The sequence below is a fragment of the Ptychodera flava genome (genome assembly GCF_041260155.1).
Source record: "Ptychodera flava strain L36383 chromosome 23 unlocalized genomic scaffold, AS_Pfla_20210202 Scaffold_23__1_contigs__length_28996876_pilon, whole genome shotgun sequence".
Lineage (NCBI taxonomy): Eukaryota > Metazoa > Hemichordata > Enteropneusta > Ptychoderidae > Ptychodera > Ptychodera flava.
Window position 1 is genome coordinate 25,570,937 of NW_027248277.1, and position 24,928 is coordinate 25,595,864.

Below are 24,928 nucleotides of genomic sequence, written 5' to 3' on the forward strand. Positions count from 1 at the left end.
TAACCGGAACTACTGACCACAACACCTTCTCATTTTTAGATCAAATACAGCTTGCACAGATATTATGAGAAAACGAAATGTAATATATAATTTTTATCAAAATTTTAATGTTTGTTCCAAGTTTTTTGTTTTGTTTTGTTTTTGTTTGGCTTTTTTGCCTTTGCACTTCAGTATGATTACAGTCTAACCAAAAACTAACAAAGGAACCCATTAAAAAATTATAGGCATAGCTGCCGCCATCACGACACCTCCCACACTGTAAAGTTGAGTGTTCAAGGATAGAACCCCAATTACACGCCTTTGTGTAACACATTTTTGAACGCGTCTAGACATTATGAAATTTACGTGTTCAATCAACATTCAATTTTTGAACACACGTGTACAGGTTTTGAATACTACGTGTTCATCAGACATATTGAGCACCATGGTGTTCCAAGACTGAACACATGTTGCACGTGAAATGAGTTCAAAAATTGAACGCATTTACGCTTGAAAAGGACTGTACACTTTTGGAACGCATGGACGCCGTTCAACGATAAGGCTAGAATACATGATATGCACTTGATGAACACCTTCGATTTTAGGCGTTCAGGGAGTGTTCAAGCCTGGAAATAACAAAACAGACAGCTGATATTCACTAAAATTATTTTATTCTAATAAACACACACACGAGAATTTATTTAGTGGAATACAATCATTCAATGTAAAATGGGCAAATTAACGTGGCCACTTTGTAAAGTTTGTCAGAGCAAAAAACACAAATGGTGTTAAAATCTTCCTATCAAAACATAACCAAAAGAAAATCATAGCCCCTCGAGAAAAACATTTCTCAAGGTTTTATGACAAAGTACTCATAAACACTGTACATATCGTTTCAAAAGAAATAAACACAGTAATGACAAAGCAGGTTTTACTTAAATATTCTTGTTTAAAATGTACGAAATAATCTTTTAAGAAAGCTCAAAATATGTCTGTCTTAATGAGTTGAAAATACATAATATAAAATGCATAATACGTTTTTGTAAGATGGTTTTTCAAAGAAATGTCCTCTGGTGAAGACAATTGTAAATTTTGAATAAGGCTAGCCAAGGCTTCTGTGACGCACATAGTACAAAGTTGTTAAAACTAAAATAAACACAACATGTCAAGCTTTCAAAGTGTCACAGTATGGCACAACATGCAGAAAGGTGGTAAAGTTTGACCTTGGCAGTAAGAATTTCCGTGTCAAACAAAGTGCTTCATAAGCAAAAAAGTTTGTTGGTTTGTAATATCGTTATATAAACCCTGAAATAAATAGGTGACATTCCGAAAAACTACTCGGAAATTAAAAGCACATTAACTAATTTTGACTTCGTTTCATTAGGCGCGCTTTAATTGTTTTGTTTATCAAAAAGCATGTGCTGTTGAATCTGGAAAGTTCAGTCCTGAGTAAAATTCACTTGTAGAAGGAAATTGCAGTCTCAACCAATGGCAACAAACTAAACACTATCCAGCCAATACAGGAATACAACAACGACATACCGGTTGAGAGTGCTGGCTGTGTTATGTAGAGAATCTGTGACAGCTCATTTGAGGATGGCGTGACTAAAAATGGGAATATAGCTTGCAAAAATACAAAATTGAAGATTTTATCACAATTTGAACACATTAAACTAAGATAATCATGATAACGTGCATAGCATATATCAAAGCTATTAGACGAATAATTTTTGAGATACAATATTTTGACCAAAAATGGCAAAACATGCCATAAAAACATAAAAAAATATCATAAATTGAATATATCACATTGTGATAATCCCTTATGTGTTAAAAATGTCTGAAATTTCTTTAATGTCTTAAATATACAAATATGCATATTTCTACATAATTTGAACAATCTGAAAAAGGCTATCCCTAGGGACCTTTGTCCCAAATTGCAAAGCTGTTTAATTAGCAGTTTTGAAGATTTTTACAGATTTTAAAAATAAAAACAACAAAAATTGCCATGACAAGTAAAATTTTGGACATTTCATGACAATCTTGTACAAATTAGACTAAGGTCATTCTAAAGGACATGTTCCCAAAATATAGAAGACTTCGAACCACCAGTAAAGGAGAGCGATATTTTTGCAAAAAAAAGGAAAAAATAGCTTCAAAAAGACAAATTTGCATATTTCATCATAATTTTAACAATTCTGAGTAGTTAATCAAAAGGGACATGTAATCATAATATTAAAGGAAAAGTACTGGCCATATTGCAGAAAAAATCCAGAATTTTAAAATTGAGGGATGATGCCACCCATCAACCTATTCGATACGCTCGGCGTAGCAGAAAGCAAAGCTAAACAGAGTTGCCAATCGAGAAAAAATTACGTGTTGATCTTCAATTAAATATAATCTAAGATTTGGTAGCACGCTACGATCAACTAAATGTTACTGGAGCATAAGTTTTCAAAGATGTGAAGTTTCTTTTATCAGATGCAAGTGCTAAGCTTCATATGGATACAGGAACAAAACTGCACGAAGCGGTGCAGAGTTTGTTCACATTGGAATGCCCACAGTTTGCCTAAATACAATCCCTCAAATTTGATGAATGTGTTGCAGGTAAGGAAATGATCAGTGTATTTATCTTTGGCATCAGTCTTGTTACTGAAAAAGCCCTCGTTGCTGGTGATGATAATATACAAGACTGGCATCTACGACTGCCATTCATGTGAAAGAAGGCTTGTTTCACAAGCACTGACATTGTTGATGTACGTTTATCATGGGGTATTGTAGTTTACATGTACGGATGGACGTGTACTTGATTTTTGCACAGTGTAATGTATGTAATAATTCTTTCGAATTCTTTAACATGCACTTTTGATTTAGTCCACTTGTCCCATAAACTTTATCAAAATAGGGAAAGTCAAAATAATGGTCAATAGATGTGATAAACGTTTTGTAAACTTGCTGGCACCTGCTAGGAAGCATTGTTTGTAAGGGTTCAATGGATCTTGAGAATCCAGTACAGGTTTGGCAGCCAATTGTTATCACTAGCTGGGGATATGCTACACTCTGTCAACTGGGATGCACGATTAAGCAAAATATTTTTTTCGCATAAGGTCGGGTTATGTGTTATTTCTCTCATCTGAATGAAGTTTCAATTCATTCACTAATCACTGAATATGATAGCTCTTGCATACAAAAAAGTTGCTAGAGGCTTTGTCTGCAGGTACGACAACGCATTTATCGTTCAAGGCACCTATTAGGAATTTCCGTACTGCAGGCGTCATCGAAGGCTAATCAAGGGTTGATGGCTGTACTTGAAGAACGAAGGCGTACAATGCGGGCTTTCACTCTATCCTGGAGAGCACTTACGAGTCCTACAGGCATTCTACATCAACTTGTTCAAGTGCTGCCGATTTCCTTGCAAAAGACTCTGAAGCTTAATGGTCTTAGAATTTAAGTTCCACTTAGGTGGCTCACGATGTTTAGGGCCAAACTGGACCAGCTGCCTGAGTTTTTTATTATCAATGATGTTAAAGTCACCGGTTATTACATGACCTAGAGATTTGTAACAAACGGGAGATGAGATGCAATTGCAAGTGGTGTTATTAACATTACTAGTATCCACCACAGGACAAAATCCTTGATATACATTCGGTATATTTATGCATATGGACGTATACGAAACACAATATTAATTGCATACGTGACGTATATCGTTGTATATGGAACATTCCGATTCGTTGGTATGCGTAGCGTATATCTATGCATATCATGAGTATACGTAAGGCAGATCTTTGCACACCAAGTGTGCACGGTAGTTTTGCATTTTATTAGTATACGTACGTGTATATATACTTAACGTATTTTACACATGTACAGAATCAGTATATGAGTATATACTGTTGTATATTAAGCATTTTGCCCAGTGCAAGCTCTTTAAGATCCTATTGTGATTGAAAGATTCCTGCTATGGTCTTACTGTATGAACAGGAAACGACAGGGGTTCTTGGAATTTCAAATATGGTGGAATCTTATCTATAACTTGCTTATTGAGAAAAATATAGCTGATGTTGTTGATTTTCCGTCTGGACAGCTATTGAAAGATGGTTCATAGCTTTATCAAATACGATAGTTACTAACCGATATTCAGATGTCCCTGGGTTAGTTATACCCGTCATTTCAACACTGAATTACAGTGATCGTAACTTAGGAAGTGGTATCCAAACAATACAGTTCGTATATTATTAACATCTAAAGGTTGATTTAAAAAGGCAAAAGATCACTGAATGTGGGGTTATCAAAGTTTTTATTGTGCCTATGTCCATGGCTACGTCTCCTCCTTGGATGCGAACGGATATCTGATATACCGTGAGCGTGAGGAAGTGTCAATTTATTAGTGTATAAACGAATACTAGCTTTATTGCAGTATGTCGTGTCTCGACTCCGCTGTATCAATCAAAGTGCCGGTGCGATGTTGCCCTAATGCAATGATTTGTTGACATCACTCCCGGTTTAATTGTTGCCTCGGAGATTTCTTTCATCATCGACCCAATATTATTTTCACCACGAGATGAGCTACAGACTGATATTTCATCTCTGTACCAAACACAGACGACTTCTGTGTTTGAATGAAAGCTGACTGTAACAATTTCGGATGAAGTTTAGATAAGTACGTTCAAATGCACCGACTCGAAAACTTCAGAAAAAGCTATATTCTATGGGCTCGTTATACCACTGCTATAAGTGCTAACACACTATTTTAGCATCTGTGGCATGAACATTTGTCCAATTAGAGTGGTGCATCGTAGGCTGATAAAATACAATTACTAGTTTATTATCTATGAGCTTACTGATCACTTAATGTAACTCTTTATGAAAAGATACTGTTTAACTTCCATTACATTACCACACATAACACAAACAAATAAAGTTACAAACCTAGAAAATAAACAATTTCCTAATATAACAACATACGTTTGGCTTGTTTATTTTAAACAGACGATCTGACAGTAGAAGCTATCTTTTTTCCTAACAATCATCTTATCTCTCCAGTGATAGGCAAAACCATGTGTTCCCTTCGCTATACTTGATTTGTGATACATAAATATTTCATTTCGAGAACTGTACCTAAAATACAGATCGAATATGAGATAGATTCAAACCACTGACATACATACAGACATACAAAATATATACAAAAATCTTTGAAATGTAGGACTTTTAACAAATGGTAAATCCTTATTGAAAGACTTTATTCATCAAACGAAATGGCAGATCGAACCTTTTTTGGGCAGTATTTCCGACGTGTTTATTATAGTCCTGAAGCAGGTTAACAGAAGTAGAAATACATGTATTGCCCTATATTTCTTTTCTTTTCGACCCTTATTTGCCTTAAATACAGGTTAAAATGCGTATTTGTATTTGTTTTTAATGTAGTTTTAAATGGGTGTCTTTATTACAGGCATGATATTCTGGCGTGGCAGTGCTAAAGTGTCGAATGGCAAAGTTCGAGAGCCTGATGAAACTTTTCAAAAATATTTCTATGCATAAGTCAGAAAAGGACATGAGTCCTTAGAATTCCCCTAATTATTTAGGTGCATACATACATAATCCTCAGTTTGCTTCGACAAAGTTCTCACAACAAAGCCTTACAAACGAAGGTTTGTAACTGAGAAATATTATTATTTTTATAGGTCAAAACACCATGGAAACTATAGTTGTGTGTGTAAGAGAGAGAGAGAGAGAGAGAGAGAGAGAGAGAGAGAGAGAGAGAGAGAGAGAGAGACAGACAGACAGACAGACAGACAGACAGACAGACAGACAGAGGGGGGCAATAATTACTTTGAAATCAATCGATTCCGTCACCTTACGTACCGTTTTGAAGAAAAGTTATAATCTCTTGTGAGTTAGTTTCAGTACCACAAACAAAAGAATATTAACATACAGGTGTTCAAATATGTATTAGTTTTATGCTATAAAATGGATTTGCACTGATTTTTTTTTCATAGAGTAAGCAAACACAAACTTCCTTCTTCATGTGTATCTTGTATTCAATTTGCGCAATTCTTAGTAGTAATGACCTCATTGGGATTGTACACACAAGGTACTAATATTTCATAATATTGTACCTAAGTATTCCTTAAGAAAAAATGAAATAATTGTTTTGTATAATCAAGCAAAAGATTTAGGACTGCATTGTAAATGTGTTAACTGAGAAAACCAAATCGTTAATGCGTGTATTTTATCGCGTGTGTTAGGGAAGAGGTCATTTTCAAATAGGCGGTAAAGCCGGATACCTCCCGCGGTATACCTCTACTTCGCTTACCGCCAGGATTACCGCCGCTCAGGACCGTGAATATTCATGAAGACTCATTACCGCGGACTGGAGGTGAAACATTAACACCTCTATTACACTAGCGATCGCGGTAATACCGCGGGCACAGCGGTAAATGGCCTGAACGGCTGTACTAAACCATAGACAGTAGAGGGGGCCTCTACTGTCTATAACTAAACGCAAGTTGCAGAATGAGAGAGAGAGAGAGAGAGAGAGAGAGAGAGCGTACATCTTGGTCATATAAACAGAGTGACTTGTAACTGTTGCATATGTTCACTTCCGAATTCCGCCTGTAAAATATTGCAAACTGAAGGCCAAACTATCTAGAAAAAAAGGTGCAATTCAGAACACCCTATCACAAAACATTAGTTCACGACTGTAATATTATATGTAAAGTTCAAGCACGGTCCCTCATAGAGAAACCGTGGTTCAAGTTACGACACCCAAAATTTGCTCGATTTGTGCGAGATCGGGAAGTAAAACTCGGGTCGCACATCGGCAGAGTGGGACCATTCCGTGATAGGAAATAACGACATTGCCTTGGGGACAGTTTGTCGTCAAATTTTCATCCGCATTTGATAGCAGCATTAATGCCCCTGTACTTGATAAAGAAGGCAGTGAAAATACCAGCAAACTACCACCGACATATTTCCGTGTAGTTTAAAAAAATAACTTTCTGAATACGGGGTTGACATATGGCGTTCGTCGTGATGCTATGGCCTGGTGGAGCACAGCTGTAATAGACAGAGTGTACGCTATGCGATTTCCTCGACCAGTTACATCTCGATTATTAGATTGTGTTGTAATTATCATTTGCGCCGACAAATTTTAGCAAATACGGATAGTTTTAAAATAATAATTCAACTCAAAAGATTCATCGACTGATAATTGGACACTTTCGAAGTAAACTGAACTCGCATATTTTGGCAGGTCTTGCCTGTGCTGATATAACGTCGAAAACACGTAAACATGGTCGTACTTTGAGATGAAATTCATTAAAGGGTCTGGTCACTGAGTTAGAAGTAAAAATGAGAAGTAAAATCGTCTTTTCAAGGGCATAAAGAATGAATTCCTTTGATTAATTTCTTTATCACATGAATCGGCCCGAATTCCTACCTGTGTGACGTAGAACAGGACGGATAAGAAATCCGAATTACCCCTGTTGTACGTTATCAACCGGAACTTTTTTCTTTCATGGTACCGTTCATACATGCAGGCGTCGCAATATGAACAGATTTGTTGTGATCGATGCCGTGCTAGCTCGCACGTTATTTTTACAAAAAGGTGACCCGATAAATCCAGAAATGGAAACATAGAAAGCATATTTGTCCAACGAAATTTCAAGTCGCTAAAGCAATAGCTTTTCCCGAGAATCGAATGAAGATACCGACGATCGTTATTTTAATGGCTCAGTAACGTCTCGGCTCCAGTCGAGTCGTGTGGACGTCGTACCTGGCGATCCCGGTTGGCTATAAAACCGAAACCTACACCACTAACTGAATAAATGAGTATAGTTTAATCTTCGGGAAAGCGACATAGGAGGCACAAGCCTAAAGTCATTCTACTAACAACGATCAATTTCCTTAATCACACAAAAACTCCATAAAGTCTCGCTCGGAATCAAACTTGCTGCGCGGCATAATGCTGTAACGAAGACAAGCTGTCAAGCTGTGTGCAGCGCTGTGGAATCCCATGTACTTCGAAAGTTGACTCAGACAACACTCAAAACAGAGTTTCCGTCCACAAAATTAGGATGTATACATGGACGAGATATGTGTCAATGCAAACATCAAAGTTTGCAAGACGAAAAATTGATGACCGAGATCGGGATTGACGAGTTGACACCGGCGCGGCAGAGACCGGTGACGGCAACGTTGTGGGCACAGACATATGAGTGTGTAATCGAACGGAATCTTTCGCGCTCGCAAAGGTCGTAAACTTGTGTGATATTTTGAAAGCCACGGCATCTCTGAGAATGAGAATTACTGTTTCGATCGTGTCGTCTCATTTACTTCATAAATATAATTGTAAATATTCTAAGTAACTCAAAATACTATGGTTATCCGTCGCTAGCAATGTGAAAGCTATGTCCGCCGATGGCCAACTTGCCTTGGCATCGGTACAGCGCGAGACAATGATTGACACGTTCACGTGACCGAATCCGTACGTCTGGTTGATGGAGATACCCTTTAATGTAGCAAATTTCAGCTTGATGGGATGGGATTCTGATACTGACATTACAAGTCAGACACTGCCAGGTGGCCATGCATGACGCCCACTCTCTGATCTGGCTCTGCGCAAAATCAAAAGACTTGAACACAATAGTTTACTAATGACGTACTAAGTAGCGCGGTTTTCCGCGGTCTCATTATGCATGCAAGCTCATTAAAAGCTGCTAACTGCCTTACCGCCGGTCCCTCCAGGGTTAGAGGTATACCGCGGAAGGTATTGGCGGTACCGCCTATTTGAAAATGACCTCTTCCCTTATTTCTAAGAAAAGTAATATCGTTTTTGTACTGAAAAATATAACAAATTTTCAAATCTTGATTTGTTCACAGGATTAAAGATGGGTATACATAAGAATCAGAAAATGACGACAAGTACTCTTGTCTACCTTAGTCTGATATAAGTCAATACTTGCCCCTAATTATAACAATAAACTGTGCAAAATTGTGTAAAGGCAAGTCAGTACCTCTTACATCAAACTGGTCTTTGTTGTAAAATAGTGCTGTCGTTCAGGTGTTGTAAGCGGTTGCTATTTTAGAAAATTCTTTACGTCGATTTGCTTTTTTACATCAAATATAGAGGAATGAAATACAGAGAAACTAGTCTCGATTAAGTCACCTAGAATTAAAGCCTTTTAGCAAAACACATTAAAGTGTATACAGCTTAAACGTAGCTTCATTATTCGTAACACGTTTACGTAAACGATTCATCCAGTCATAGGGAAAGCTATACGTATAGTATTAGAGCTATGGTTAGATTTGGATATTTGTTTTCGTGATGTAATCAAGTGCGGTCATTCTGCACTCTGAGATGACAAATGTGTCCCGTCAATACTTTTCTGTTATGACAGCAATTTAAATATTTTTCAAATGCTTTTCATCGCAAACATCACTTACGCATCTAATTTTGGTTTCAGCTACTTTTATCTATACATGCATTGCGTTATTACAAAATTTGAGTAAAATCTAGATGTAACAAAATCAATTTATTGTTTTCTTGTGAGGAAGATTGAATGTATATCCCTGAACAATTGTTAATTTTTTCCTTCGTAAATTGACTTTACGATAACTCATGAATGAGCAAGATCAAAGAATATTCTGAACTGTTGATTAAAGGAACCTGAGAGTTATATGCCATATAATTCTTACTTTAATAAATTTATGCGCCCTAAAACGAAGATTTCATAAAGTTATTGCATGATTTGGACTGGCTACTAGCTACCTTAGTTTGTCTGGTTCGTCCCTTCGTCGAAGGAAAGACATATCATTACGGGAAAGCTCCATTAACTTAGGAATACCCCACTTTCCTACTCAGTTATCAGAGGATTAATTTCACAGACCTGCCTTTCCTACAATGACACCAGCTAGATAAGATAAACGTAACAGGGGAACATTTACACCTTTGCGGATTAAAAGTCTTCTGTTTGTCCTTCGAGTTGGTCAGCAAGGACCCGGGTTTCAGGTACCATACAAGTTAATGCCGTCTTTCTCTATTGTGAAAGCTTTAGCAATTAAGATTTCATTACCAAACGAGCCTCGCCTACTATTACAAATAGTATATCCTTTATCAGAACAAACGTTACGGGAGGTTCTATGCGAAAATTCAATTACTTGATATTGTGCGTATACAAGTTTCGCATGGCTTCTCACAATAACAAATTAGTTTACATATCAAAAATTGCACTAAATATAAATCAATATTACGACAATGACGTTATTTCTGAAAATTCATGGCAAATGTTGCACTTGGAATTGGATCTGGGTATCAAAACCAATACAAAATGACTTTCATACAACCACTTGAGGGAACATAAGTTAAATTTTAGTGACTTCAAAATTAAATAAACTCTACTTTTTGTGTTGTAATCCGGTGGCACTATACCATGTAAATATCGTCATTTTTTAAAGATAAAAACATAATTGAATTCCTTTGATACAGAACATGATGCTTTAAAATATTTATGTGCAAGACTGTTGTCTTTAATTTGTGAGTAAAAAAAGGAAGGGCTTTTTAATTGATAACAGCTCAATACTAACACTGCATGAAAACCCCATAACACTAACAGTATTAGCATGGATTATTACCAGTATTTTAGCTTAATAGTGCATATACAGATGAATACAGTAAAGAATCCATTGCTTGTATTAAGCAAGCCTGTATTCCTGTTGCTTCACGTGAATTCACGTGTATTATTACATATGTACAACTGTTTACTTGCATCGAAGCGCGCGCGTACTCCCGGTATTTGCACTGCAGTGCAATACCAAAAACATTATGCCATTCCTTTAAGTTAATGAGTATTTACCAATTTTGACCCGGAACTATTTTTTGTTTGTAAACACAAAAAAATGTCGTCTACAAGATTTCATTTCACTTTGGTTCGATGCTTGTTATTGTAAAATGCATGGCATTACCGATTACAAACTACGACAAAGAAAATTGCTTGTAATTGTTATTGTGTGAGGATGGTTTTTATTATCCGGAAGAGCATTTTGTTTGTCAGCGAACCAAAAACATTGACAGCGGGCGACGTCCGTTTCTGGCTCCATGGATACACGTTGGCCACCGTACCACGGCGGCCATCATACATCGAAACACACATAACTGCGGGCGCAGCTGAGCGAATTAAACAGTTAACATTTTCAGGGACGTTTTTGCCTGTAGTTTTCTCACCAGACATTCACTGTTTACAATGGAAAGTCAATTTTTCATGCAGTTTATTCTGTGCTTGTGTGTCCAGCACGCTGTTGATAACAGTGAGCGCTTGTGTGCCACGATAAAAACTGAAATTTGATCGTTCGACAAGTTACGTTTGCCGTATCATACTCTCAAATTTCCTGTAAAAATCTTCAAACTGTTATTTGTATCGATCATTTAGAAGAATTTCAAGCTCAAAATGTGAAAAAATCAAAAGCGTTCCATGTTCAAAGTTCTCTTCGTTTGGCTATCTGTGGCATGTTGCTACATATTTGTGAGCGATCGCAAGTAGAGTTCGAGCCCTTCGACGTTCCTCTTACGTCATCCTTGATAAACTGGTAAACAATAGTTTAGCCAATCAAAATAGAGGGTGTGGCGGCGTTGACCAATGAAAAGTGAAACCTGATTCGATGCTTCATTACAGTGATGTCAATGTTATATAACTCCGCAGGGTCGCCCTGAAGCTTTGACAGACAAGTAGTACGCACGACTAATCGTCGATTCTCTCGATAAATGATGCAAATAAAAGATAGAACATATGTAATAATAACAGAACCCCATGGCCTGTGGGTGCAAGCGCGCCGTGCTAGCGGTATTTGCACTCGTCCTGCGGTGTATTCGACTCTCCTTTCACTCGCTTCGCTCGTGAAAGGACTGCCACCGAATATACAGCAGCACTCATGCAAATACTGCTAGTAGGGCGCGCTTGCACTCACAGGTCATGGGGTTCTGTCGTATTATTCTATAATACAGGCAACTAATAAGTGTGAATTTATCTGTATTATTGCGTTTTGATCCAGTGTAAACGTTGCTGCAACTATTAAGATTTCCATTTTGTTGCAGCCCTGGGCATAAAATATCTGATCTACCTCACTGTTCACAATGTATGTAATATCAAGTGTCTGTGAAAAAAATAATAAAGTATTCACACAGCGAAATGCAAACATTTGTTTCAAAATGTCCGGTTTGATTAGCATGTGTTGATACTTCGATATCAGGTATTAAAAACAGTAGATCAGCCGATCCACACTATGCGGTGTAGTTTGACGTACCTGTACTAAAATAAAGCATCAGAATACATTGACCTGTTCTAAAATAAACTGATTCGAAACGGTTTTACAGGAGCCTACTGTTGGCTCAAAAATATGCCAGCGTGCCATTGGATGATTGGGAGTATAGCGCATATTTCTATCTGTGTTTCACGGTAACTCTGTTTTCATAAAAGCCGGGATAGGTGTCAGGAGAGCTCTTGTTTACAGGAACTCTGAGAGAACCAACAAACAAGGATAAAGACTCTGAGGCTTGGGTAAGTGCGTTTTGCTTACTTTCTGTAGACTTTGACTGGCCTGATAAACAAAATGTACTGAGAATTTATTGATAATATATCATATGCAAATATTTCAAACATTAACATCTTGCTTATGGTATCTTGCAAACTCCTCCAACTACGAATGTTAGTGTGTAGAATTGCGATAAAACAACTGACCATTAAAACTTTCGGCCTTTCTCATTTCATATTTTTCTTCTTTATTAGAAGACGAAATGAGATTTACCTTTGCGATTGCAACTATTCTCGCTGTTGCATACGCCGACGACAGAGTCGATCTGCCATTTCATTCCAAGCCGTGGATTTGTACACATGTCATGAAGACAATTTACGATGACAAGATTTTGAATGGCGTCGCAACGCCAGGAGTCGACTGCTTCGATGAACTGTTGGCCTTGCCCGATAAAATCAAAGACAAGACCCCGATCAAAACATATCTGAACTATATGGTTATTGGACCTTACATTGGTAAAAGTAAGGCCTCCAGATTCGTTCAAGTGGCGGAAAAAGAACTTGAACATATAGACTTGGTAATGTCTAACATTATATTTGTTTAGTTACATTATTCTTCACAGAAACTTGGTTAGGAGTTATATTGCAATTTTTGTATTTCATAAAAAGAGCATCATCGTTTGTTAGTTTCATTGTCGTTACCTATTTTTCAAATTAAGTATCCAACCCTTTAAGCTATCTTTATTTGCCTACAGATATTGGTATTTGAACTTGATAACAAAAAAATTACTTAAACCAAAGACCCTTGAGAAAAACGGGACAGGCAACTGCTGTTGTTTCTTTGTACGACCTCTCTTATTATATAGCAAGTTTATTTGCCAAGCGGTCAACGACAACAATACTTCGAACGTATATTTAATCTCTTTAACGATCAAACTGACGTTGTTCATATTTAAACTTCGCTCTTGCATGGTTCGTTCCAAGTCATGACACAGATATTTTTGAGGGTTTTTTTGATACCAGTAACGGTGAATGTTCTGATAACTATGAAAATCACGTTTTGGATACCAGGCGAAGCCAACACGAAAACACCGCACGATTGTACATTTAGCCATAGACGCTACAGAAAACTCCTGCTAGGCATCGGCATCAAATGTTTACATTCCCAACAGAACATTATTCAATAACAACAGAGCTTTACAATTTACACAAGTCTACACTTCCCAAGTGCTTAGAAACGTCGATCTGACCTTAATTTAATCTGTCACACAAAATTTGACGAAAATCAAAGTATACAAAATGGCAATTCCATCGGAGCTCAAGTACACAACCTCTAAAACGTTTTGGTACTTTCTAGCCTTAAGAAACATCAAAATTTTTAAATGGTATACATGTTTTCACTCGCAAGGTACTAGAAAAAAATGGAAACTGTCTTTTGCTGTCAGGAGAAAATTTGCGATAATTCGGCACTTAACAACAGTTGGTGGAGTCAGAAGTAGGGAGGTAGACAATCATTTACAAAAAGCTTAACGCTGTCGTCGCAAATTTGGCCGTTCACAGTTTTCAAACAACAACATTTCAGTAGTTTAACACACATATTTTACCGAACCATGGAGTACTCCTCGCACAGAACATATTCCGATGATTTAAAAAAACTGCTAAAACTAGGGAAAATGTTGGAGAGTCATGGACAATTGTGGAATGAAAACAACGAGTCTGTGAAGTCAACTGCTCTTAAGTCTGGAACAGCAGTGATTTTGGTTTTCGGATTTGTATTCGAAACTTTGTTACTTTAAAGCAAATTACTGACTCACTTTGGACTTTTATTTGCATCTAATCTCGCTGCTAGTATGTAAAAATACTTTACAACAATTTTGACGAATTCGTCTCAAAATATTTGTAACACTTTTCTTTCTCAAAATGAACTTGCGGATAAACCGAAACAACTTGTAATCCGAAAATATTATTACCGTATACCGGCAGTGTCTATGAACCGGATGTCGTGCAGTCGATCGCGTCCAGCTTTATTCCGTCCCCGACCCATTAACACATCTGAATTATTTCAAGTAGGACCGTACTCTGCTAATCCAGAATCCCTTTGATTATTACCGCAGTTGTCTGTCCTGTTTTTCTTGAGGGTCTGTGCTTAATCATTCATTTGTGTATTCATAATAACATTATCTGGTTTCTCTCTAGATTTCTAATATTTCTTCAACAATGCGTATGCCATTTGCGGTCAATCCTATAGCTTTTTTTAATCAGAAACGAACATTTCTTTTTCATTTTGATAGTGTTTTTATTGATATTTACTTATTTGTTTTGTTTGAGAGTGTTTTTGTCTGTTTGTTTGCTTGTTTTTATTGTTTCGCCCTTACAAGAGCTCAAGAGTGCCACTGAACACATAGTTATGAAGTATATTATTTTTATTCCGGATTTTCGCAATAGTTGAGAATTATCACGACAATTAAGTTAAATAAATTTGCTTATTTGAATTTCCACGATTTTTATATTTATATATATATATATATATATATATATATATATATATATATATATATATTTATTTGTCAACAGAAGGAATGAAACTCGTCCATTGAGTACACTTGAATGACGTGCGATTTATTTTCTTCCACGTTATTAAGATATCACTGGCCAAGACAGAACATTATGATGTCTAAATAATCTTATTGTCTCAATTATAGGGAAAAAAGATGAAAGGTAAATTTGCCGTCGAGTGTCTGAAATGCTACAGTAGGAAGTATGACAATAACGTTGAAGTTTCATCATGCAATGACCTTACTATGGAGGTGAGTATTAGCTACTTAAATGACCACAGGGCGTTATGACCATCATTTAGCGAGAAATGTAAGAGAACATGTCTTTGCGGTAAGCGTATTCTAATATGTTGTTATCCAATCAATGCTTTCCAGGAGTGTCCAGAGCGACTGTCTAAAGAAATCTACTGGAATCCACCGGGGAACATCACAGCTTCTTCAGATGCTGAGTTCTGTATGTACAGGAACGAAAATGACATAGATGAATATCTTTGCACGGTCCTTGATGCCAATCTTGATGTGATGCCCTAGAATAATACAGATGTAAAGCAGACATATTTTGGTTTGTCATATTGCATACAAATCATTGTGTCTAAGACGACTACATAACCTTTACAATTTTTTTCTTCTGAATTTATCTTCATGTAATATTTTCACACTTTGACCAGGCTTATTAGATCACGACTTATAAATATTGACATCGCACCAAAATTGTCAAGACAAAATATTGTTTTTTTTGTATTTTAAGTAAACCTTCAAGTGCCACAAAAATTCTTTTGGGCCTTCACAACACAAATAATAAATGTATCAGAAGTTATTGCAAATAAAAAAACGAAATCCGTGCATTAATTCATAATCAAATGTTGAGCATGTTAATAAATTAATATGTTACTAGATAAAATCACGCAATCGATACATTAATGAATACATTGAAAGTTCTTAGCCACTTTCACTTTCTTCACGACAATCTTATTTTCTTTTCTCCAAGGCCTTATTTAAAAGACGTGACCTAAATACAAGTTAGAAAGCATACCGTTAATGCCCTGAATACGGATAGAAATCAAGTCTTATTTGTGACAGCATTTCTGTTATAATCAATAGTGCTGAGGGCGCTGAATCTTATAATTTGTGAGTATGAAACGTCTAAAATATTGCCTCTCAGATGTAGTAATATTCACATCATAACTAAGTAAAAGATGTAAGATCGCAGACTTCCATCAATAATTTAGTAAATGTTATTTCCCGACTTTGGTTCGACAGACTACTCATCAAAACCTTGCCAGAAAAGTCAAGGTGATAAACATATTAATATTTGCTCAGTGTGTGTTTGTGTATTTCCCAAGTGAGAAACGTGGATTACAACCGAATAAAGATCTAAAGAACTCCTTGGTCAACTTCATAATCGGCCAGTTTGGTTATGACATCATCGCAATAATGAATTTGCACGAATTATATGGTTTGCTTGTAATCCGGGGTGTAAATATCAGTGTAGGAAATAAAATGTTGAAAACGGGCTAAATGAATATTATTTTAAGATTATTAGACAATATGATGGGGGTATTTTGAATTTGGTCGACCAGTTTGGCTTTATGACGTCATCATGGTAATTGTTTCGCACAATTTTATGTTGTATTCGCAATTTGAGATGTTTGTGACAGTTTATAAAAGATAATGAAAACTGCCTGAATTAATCGTATTTTAACATTTTAAAGCAATATAATGGCGATCTTTTCGAATTTTGACGTCATCGAGCCTTTCTGGTGACCAAATTTATAGGAGCAGTAGCTAATTTTGATCTATACATATATGCGAACATCTGTAGCAAATTTTGCACTTTAAGCATCAGTTAAACCACATTTCTGTTAAAGATCCATTAGCTGTAACTATGGTCAATTTTATTTTTTATTTTGTTTGTTTCTGTGTATCATCTGCAGTTTCTGGTTTGAATCCCTAAACAAAGGATAAATTCCTAATATTTAGCTCATAAATATACCCTATATGAGTATAATCTGCATCGTTGATGTTTTATTTTGTATTTAGGTCCGGATTAAAATACATTTATCAACAATGACAATGCTCATTTAACATATACAGGCTGTGTTGGCAAGAAGCACAGCGGACATTGGTCATGATGATCGGATTATAGTATAGATTATGACTGCATGCGTGTGTGGAGGATATATCAACATTCTCAACGTCGTCGTTCCCGATGTACTAATTAATTCGTCAGCTGTTCAGCCTGAGTTTCGTAGTCATTAAAGAATTTCCAAACTCACATCGATGCAGTGTCTGAGTAGTGAATAAACCATTTGAGGTGCTTCATTTTCTCTGTTAAGGAAACTTCGGTAGATATCCTACATGTTTGGTGACATAGTTCAAGCATTTCTCTGCTCAATCGTTAAATAATTGTCAATGAGCCAGCTGCTTGATTACGTAAGACGCTAGTATATCAATCCGCCTTAGCGCGATGATGCAAACAAATGTGTTCATCAAGAAAACCACAGTGAAAAGTATCATGTTTTAATATTCGACATTTATTCATTCAATAACGTGGACATAGGTATATGATAAACAGGTTATCCCTCGAGTACGGTTGTTGGCCGCGTCACACAAGTCGAAGACGAGCAGCAATACGACCCAACCAAGAGGTGATATCGAGGGATAACCTCATATTATCCTATATGAGTATATGCCTGTATTGGCATAATCATATTGTTAAGACAGTACTGATATTAACCCGTTTTTCACATATTAAAATACGATTTATATTCTCACTGTTACTGGAACTACCGACCGCTAGATCACAGACGTAAAACAGCTAGTTTCACAGATATCATGACACAACGAAACGTGAGTAATAAGTTTGGTCATCAAATTTTTAATGTTTGTTTGGCTTTTATGCCATTGCACTTCAGTAGGATCACATTGTAACCAAAGTAAACAAAAAAAACGCATTAAAAATGTATATGCATAGCTGACGCCGTCGCGCCATCTCCCATCGTTCAAGGTCCCGAGCGGTGTTTTCATGTCGTCTAATCAAATGAATAGTACGGTCCTTGTCGATTGAATCATGACACAATCACGACCAGTTCTTTGTTAACAGATTTTAAAATTTTTACAGTGAGTTATATCAATTATAGCTGCAAATGAACCACAACAAATCAAACCAAACCACTTAAAATACAAATATTTACTATTTGTATACTGTATAATTCGCAGTGATTCATAAAGATCGCGACAAAGCATCACAATGAATGAGTTAGGACGCTATAGCGTCTACTCACTTCAAGATTTTACTAATCCGTTCACAAAATCCTTTCCAAGCTGATAAATAAGGCCAATGTGACGTCTATGAAAACGTTTAATTCTCGCAGATGAACTGACTAGTACCACTACTATAAAATATATTCAACAGTATTCAAAGATGCCGTAGAGCTATTCACTCTGTTCGCTACCTGACCGACCATGATTGCACTATACCTGAAATGCTGCTGTCGCGACTTCGATTTTTACCCAATTTTCGGTTAGCCTAGTAATTTTCGTAAAGGGCTTAGGTGTTTTTACAACACGAAAAATTACACACTTCACACACTCCAACCTAGATTATACATTCATCCTCGAAATGAACTTAAGGCGGGTTTTCCTTTCGTCACGATGCGTCAAATTGGCTTAGCGGTCACACTGGATAACTCCGATCGATCTTTAACATCAACGCAACCATGTGTGTTCTTATTGTCATAATTTTTAAAACCTTCGATGCATTTTCATTCAATCCGATGCACCAACAATCGTCTGTTGTCACGAAATTGATAAACAGATCGCCAAACGTTTAACAGGACAAACACTGAACAGCGTCTTTAAACTAACTGTTGGCCATCTTGTCGAATGCTGGCGATCACATTAATTGTCAAGGTGTACTAACCTTCACAAAACCGACATTTCAGCAGAAACTTGACCCTGTTTGTGTCGTGATTTGTAAAATTCAGTCGTAGCAATAACGTGTCTACAGAACTCAATGCAGACACTAAAAGTCTCATTCAGAATGCCCACATGCAGGCGAAAACCCGAAGAAGTGTAGGGCGCCACCAGCGGCGGTACTAAACTATTTGCAATACAGAAGTATAAATTTGCCGAACTCAAAAAAATCCAAATCGGGCATAGTAGAAGTGGCGATTCCGATAAACGATTATTTTTTTTCTTTCTTGCCTTATGTTGTATAAAGCTTTATAACTGGTCATCAATACTTCTTTAGAAAATTTTTCAAGGACTGGAACAGATATTGGTATGTAATTGTCGGGTTCAGTTGTATCACTGAAATTGAAAAGGGGTAACTGTCCACTCAGTAGGTATTCTATTCGTTGACAAAGACAAACTGTACAACTTAGCCAGTGTTTCAGCAAACACATTGGCACCCACTTTGAAAAATCTTGTATAAATGTTATCTAAGGTTACACAACTGACTTCGAACAAATTAACGGAGATGTTCGCGAATGAGAAACTAGTTTGTATGTTGTAATGACATGACAAATGAGGAATGTGTAAATTTTTGAAACACTTAATTTCTTTGCCAGCAATTTTCCAATGGGGTGAAGCAATGTTAAAACGATTTGTAATGTCAACGGGTTTTACATGTGTAGTGGAAACAACTTTTAAGGATGTACGATCAGAAAATATAAGCGTACTGCGCCGATTTCCGCGCAGAAATGTATCCATAGTAACCACGCGCGCATAGTGACGTTCCGAACGTTTTTGCGTTGTACAAAATGTCGTCTGCAGGAAAAGGAAAATCACGCAAGAAAAATGTTCAGCGTGCCCTCAAAACACGCTGGAAGGTACGATAATTCAGCAAAGAGATAAAAAAATGCAACATGACCGTAGCCTGTACAGCGTAAGTCAGATGTTGGACGTGTGATTCGCTATACAAGAGGAGGTCGCGGTTATGATCCCAATAATAGTGTCGCTAGTAGACCTACCGGAGAATGGTAGAATGGCCGTCGCATTGTCGATTTGGGTGTACTAGCCGAAAATCTTGACACTTGTTTCAGTTGCGGGTTTGCCTTTACGATTGTCATCGTGTATTGGGGAAACGCCAAGTTCACGGCCTCGGCTCCTGGCTCCACGTAGGGGGCCTAGTGTGTGACAACTTAGCCTGCAGCGAAGTCACCTAATCTCCCGATAAGCGTCACGGCAATAAATATTACGTTTTTTTTTGTATGCTGTATTAATGTATAGACTCTAAAAAGTAGAAGAACCTTAAAGTCTTTGCTTTGTTCTGTCATTTCCCTCTCATTTAAGTTTACAGGTAGGCTTGAATCGTTAATCATGACCATGCCTGGACAAGGACTGCAGGTGGCTACTGCAGGTCAGCAGCACTTGAAGAGCGCCCTCGCGCGACGAACCCGGAGAGCATGGTTTATCGCCAGAACCTGTAAATCCTAGTTAGATTTTGCAAAATTGTGAAAAATCGAGCTCGGTGACCTACTAAACAAAATGTGGTTTTGAAAAATTCACAAAAAGAGCTATTATTTAGCAAAGTTTGAGAAAATTGACATCAGTAGAAACTATCAATAATGAATAAATTACCCTCTCCCATTCCTAAAATTTGGGGCATATTTGTTGCAATTTTGGTTAAAAAATAAATATCATGACTTTTTAACTCAATTTTAATTTAAGTAAAATCTTCAAAGTAGCTTAGGTTTATAATTTCTTTATTCTCTTACAGTGTAAACATGAAAAATGCAATCATGATATAAATATGAAAATGATGACCTGTTTTATTGATTTTTAGTGATTTTGTGAAAAACCGTGAATTTTTAATGTCATTTTGTAAAAAAACAAGCGCGGTGACCCCATCTTTTTTTCCCAGTTTTGGACTATTCACATATGTAGGTATTCAAAAATCCCCATTTGAAAAAATTGACATTACTTTTACTTTTTCCGATCGTACATCCTTAAAGTGTTAATTGGTGGCGAGGCTTTACTTTTAACAATCAGAATGGATGCCAAAACAAGCTTTTATTTGCATGTATCTAGCGTAATATTTTAAAATCTAGGCCCAGCATGACAACAATCTGACGTATATTCATTATAGTATTTTATTTGTAAAATATTCATTAGGAATATTTATAATTCCTTGAGGTGTGGAAAATAGTTGAAGACAACCATCTGTTACTGTGCAATAGAAGTTTGTTCTTCCTAAGGGTTTGGACGTACACGGACGAACTCTTTGTACAAAGAGCACGTTTATGATTGATATTAAATGCATCATTATGACCAAGTCTATATCTCAACGTATTTTTACACATAACAACAGTCGACTCTAACCATTTGACATGTCATGTAAATGTGCTCCTGCCCAGGGTTTTCACCAGTGGCCTCGCTTTGACTTCAAATTCACAGTGGCCACAGGAGTACGCTAGATTGATTTTTGCCAACGCACACTGACAAGTACATGCATTACATCAGTGAAATGGAATACTGAAATAAAAAGTTGGTAAATCCTTGATTAGGAGAATTTTATAATTAAAAGAAATGGTAGATCAAACCTTTTTTGCCAGTATCTATGACGTATTTATTTTAGTCGATATACAGGTCAATACATTGTAGAATTCCATGTATTGCCCTAAAGTTAACCCGAAATAAAGTTTACCCTAGATACGGAGAAAACCGTATGTCTATATTTGTTGTTAATGTAGTTTAAAATAATTGTCTTTATTACAGGCATGATACTTTGACGTCGCAGTGCAACAGTGGTGAATTGCACTGTTTGAGAGTACGACAAAAGTTTTCAAAAATAGTTTGTTCCTACACAAGTCAATAAATGACATGAAACTTAGAATTTCTCCAATTACACACCTGGATGATTCCTTAGTTTGTTTCGATGAAGTGCTCACAACAAAGCATTATAAGAGTAGGTTATAAATCAAAGCAAAGAGCAATGCAAATTATAGTGTATCTGTCTGTCTGAGTGTGTGTTTGTGTGTGTGTGTGTGTGTGGAGAGAGAGAGAGAGAGAGAGAGAGAGAGAGAGAGAGAGAGAGAGAGAGAGAGAGAGAGAGAGAGAGAGAGAGAGAGAGAGAGATACAACTTCACAGTTGCTTTGGAATTAATAGATTCTGCAAGGTTAAACAGACATTATCAGCATCCCCAGCAGTAGACTGTTACCATAGAGTTGTTCATTTTGCACTTTTTTCAGTTTCAAACAAGCTGATAATAAAAGGTATTGTGACAAAATATTTGCCAGATGACATATTCAAAGACCTTTAACAACGCAAACTATATGTACTACGGCCACGATTAGCATGCGTAATTTGTGCAATTATAGTATTTCTGATATTTCTTTCAGTTTGCATTTACAGTGAAAACGGTTATTTCAATGATTGCTAACAAAGGATGATAAGTCGCGAGCGGAGACCCTTTCTCGACAAAAAATATGATACGAGGAGCTTGCAAAGCCATATAAACCAAACGATTAGTTATGGTTACAGTTTTATTATTTCTAATCGCCCTTCCTCGCACAGTATCATAATCATTCAATGTCCGTTTTCTCGTGCACCTGAACTTGTTAGATTAGTTATCTGTTTATATATCGACTTAAAAACGGATACTAATGAGGAGCCTGATCACATTATTGAATTGACAGACCCCTTATTTTTAAACTGGCTTGGCAATTTTTGAAGGAAAGAGAACATTGATGTAATTTATGGGAAAAGTGCCAGGAGAAATGTTATCGATAGGTATTCTTAGAGTGACCATAAGTTAGGTAAAAACTAAAAACACTGGTAGGTACAAAAATGCCCTTTTTGCTTTTTTGCCTTCATACCTTATTCATCGCACATACTCAACTTAAGTTTTCACGGAATATATTCAAAATATACATTTTTATGGCTAACAATTTTTTGATGTTATAACCAAGAGCTCTCTCTCTCTCTCTCTCTCTCTCTCTCTCTCTCTCTCTCTCTCTCTCTCTCTCTCTCTGATGACTCTCTCTCTCTGATGATTTGAATCCTCACTTATGGTAGTAGGTCAAGAACGGGGTATTACAGTACAGCGCTAAGCGTCTCCACTACATCATTGCTGCACAATAAATAAACTGGCCTGCTATGTTTTTACCTTCAACACATGCTGTGCAAACTTTACCGGTATAGTTTGTAGTGATAAATATTTTTTTTTTCTCATTTAGAAATTATAAAGAGGTATCAAAACTATTCTGGCTGTCACACATGCTGCCTTTACATTAATACAATTTTCAGGAATTCCAAGGGAATTCATATTTGAATTGTTTAATTCATTTATTTTTTTTTATTTTTTAAATATCAATTATCTTTATAAATTTTACAGAGAATGGTATTTACAAGCAATATTTCTACAGTACATAGTTCTTTCTCCACATTTCTGACAACTGTGCGTTAACAAAAACGCAATATACTGTCATTATTTAGAACAAAATTTTTGGGGACAATGAACTTCATTTTTAAATACGATTTTCATGACAACTTGATTTCTTATATTTTTAACGCAACTGCAAGAACATTAATATTTTCTGGTACAAACAGAATAGAATAGAAATGTTCACTATTGCTTCGCACATATTTTAAAGAGCAATGCGCAAGAATATTATTGCAATAAGAGTTTTTTAAATATATTTTTTTGTTTATATTTTACAGTTTCGGCTAGAACGTGAACAATTTTTTAAATTTATTTAAACGCTCTTAACACCAATGAAGAATCATCAAATTTTATCAACTTTGTCTTTTTAAATGACGGCAGATGGACCAGGTCATTTTAAACAAACATGAATGTGTTATTCTACATTTTCAGCCATAAAATTATCCTGATTATCGCCAGAAGGCAATATCCTAAATAGCTAAATTCAGATAACTCTAAATTTAACCAGTAGTTTATGAGCTATTTGATACCAACAATGTTTGCATTGGACCTTTGTTATGCATGCTATTATGCAGAATTATTTTAAACAACTGTACAGGTCTTATCCAAGAAGATGTCTTGTCTCCTGAGAAACTCGCTACGAAAAAAGCTCATTGCATTGAAATGTGACTTTTACGCACAATTTGTGTATAAGATCAAGCCCGATGTCTCAAATGTCTACATCTTAGTGCTAGGTCAGTTAGCCTACTCTAATCTTTTGTTGTCCCAAGAACGTTTTGCACGAGTTTCCTGAACGAAGGTTTGGAGAAATGTACTGGGTTTAATCGGGAAAGATTGCATCATCATCAGACTCTGAGTTATGTATGACCACGAAAAAAAATAACAGGTATGAATATATCTGCATGATCTACGAACTTAAAAGTGCAAAGAGCGGTTAGTCAACCAATCAAAAGCCGTGTGCGCTCGTGACATTAAAATTCGGTTATTCGGATTAAAGTAAAGCATCAAAATATACTGATTACTGCTAAGGCAAAATATGTAGGCAAATTCTAGCCTAGGAGTAAAAATAACCACAGTCTCATATTGGCTGATTCCTTATAGCTGGTTCTTATTGGCTGCTAGGGAAGAAATAATATGTTTTGCCCATCTGAGATTGTAAAATAATACTGCATTCATATACGGGGTGAATTGCCTGGGGAACTCTTATTAACAGACACTGATAGTGTGACAGTACGCGAGGGAAGACTAAAAAGCACTGGTATGTAGACCTGTTCTTTGTGCTTATGATCACGCACTGCTGTCAGAAATTTGCTGTTTTTATTTGCTTCAATACGTTTGTCACTGGTACTTTCACAAGCTACTCATTCTAAATAGAAATATTTAATGAGGGTAACAATCATCGGTATGAAAATGTCGATAGCTAAAAAAGAAAAAAAGACATTTATATTGTTTTGTAGCAATATTTATGTGTTAGAAT

At 36.4% G+C, this 24,928-nt stretch overlaps 1 protein-coding gene across 1 annotated transcript; it reads left to right on the forward strand.

The window, feature by feature from the left end:
- Positions 1 to 12,433: 12,433 nt before the first annotated feature.
- LOC139124157 (uncharacterized) lies at positions 12,434 to 16,462 on the forward strand. Its single transcript, XM_070690300.1, has 4 exons — positions 12,434 to 12,536; positions 12,765 to 13,087; positions 15,212 to 15,316; positions 15,440 to 16,462. Exons 2-4 carry the CDS (start codon positions 12,773 to 12,775, stop codon positions 15,593 to 15,595), a joined length of 576 nt encoding a protein of 191 aa, XP_070546401.1. The 5' UTR covers positions 12,434 to 12,536; positions 12,765 to 12,772; the 3' UTR covers positions 15,596 to 16,462.
- Positions 16,463 to 24,928: the final 8,466 nt, after the last annotated feature.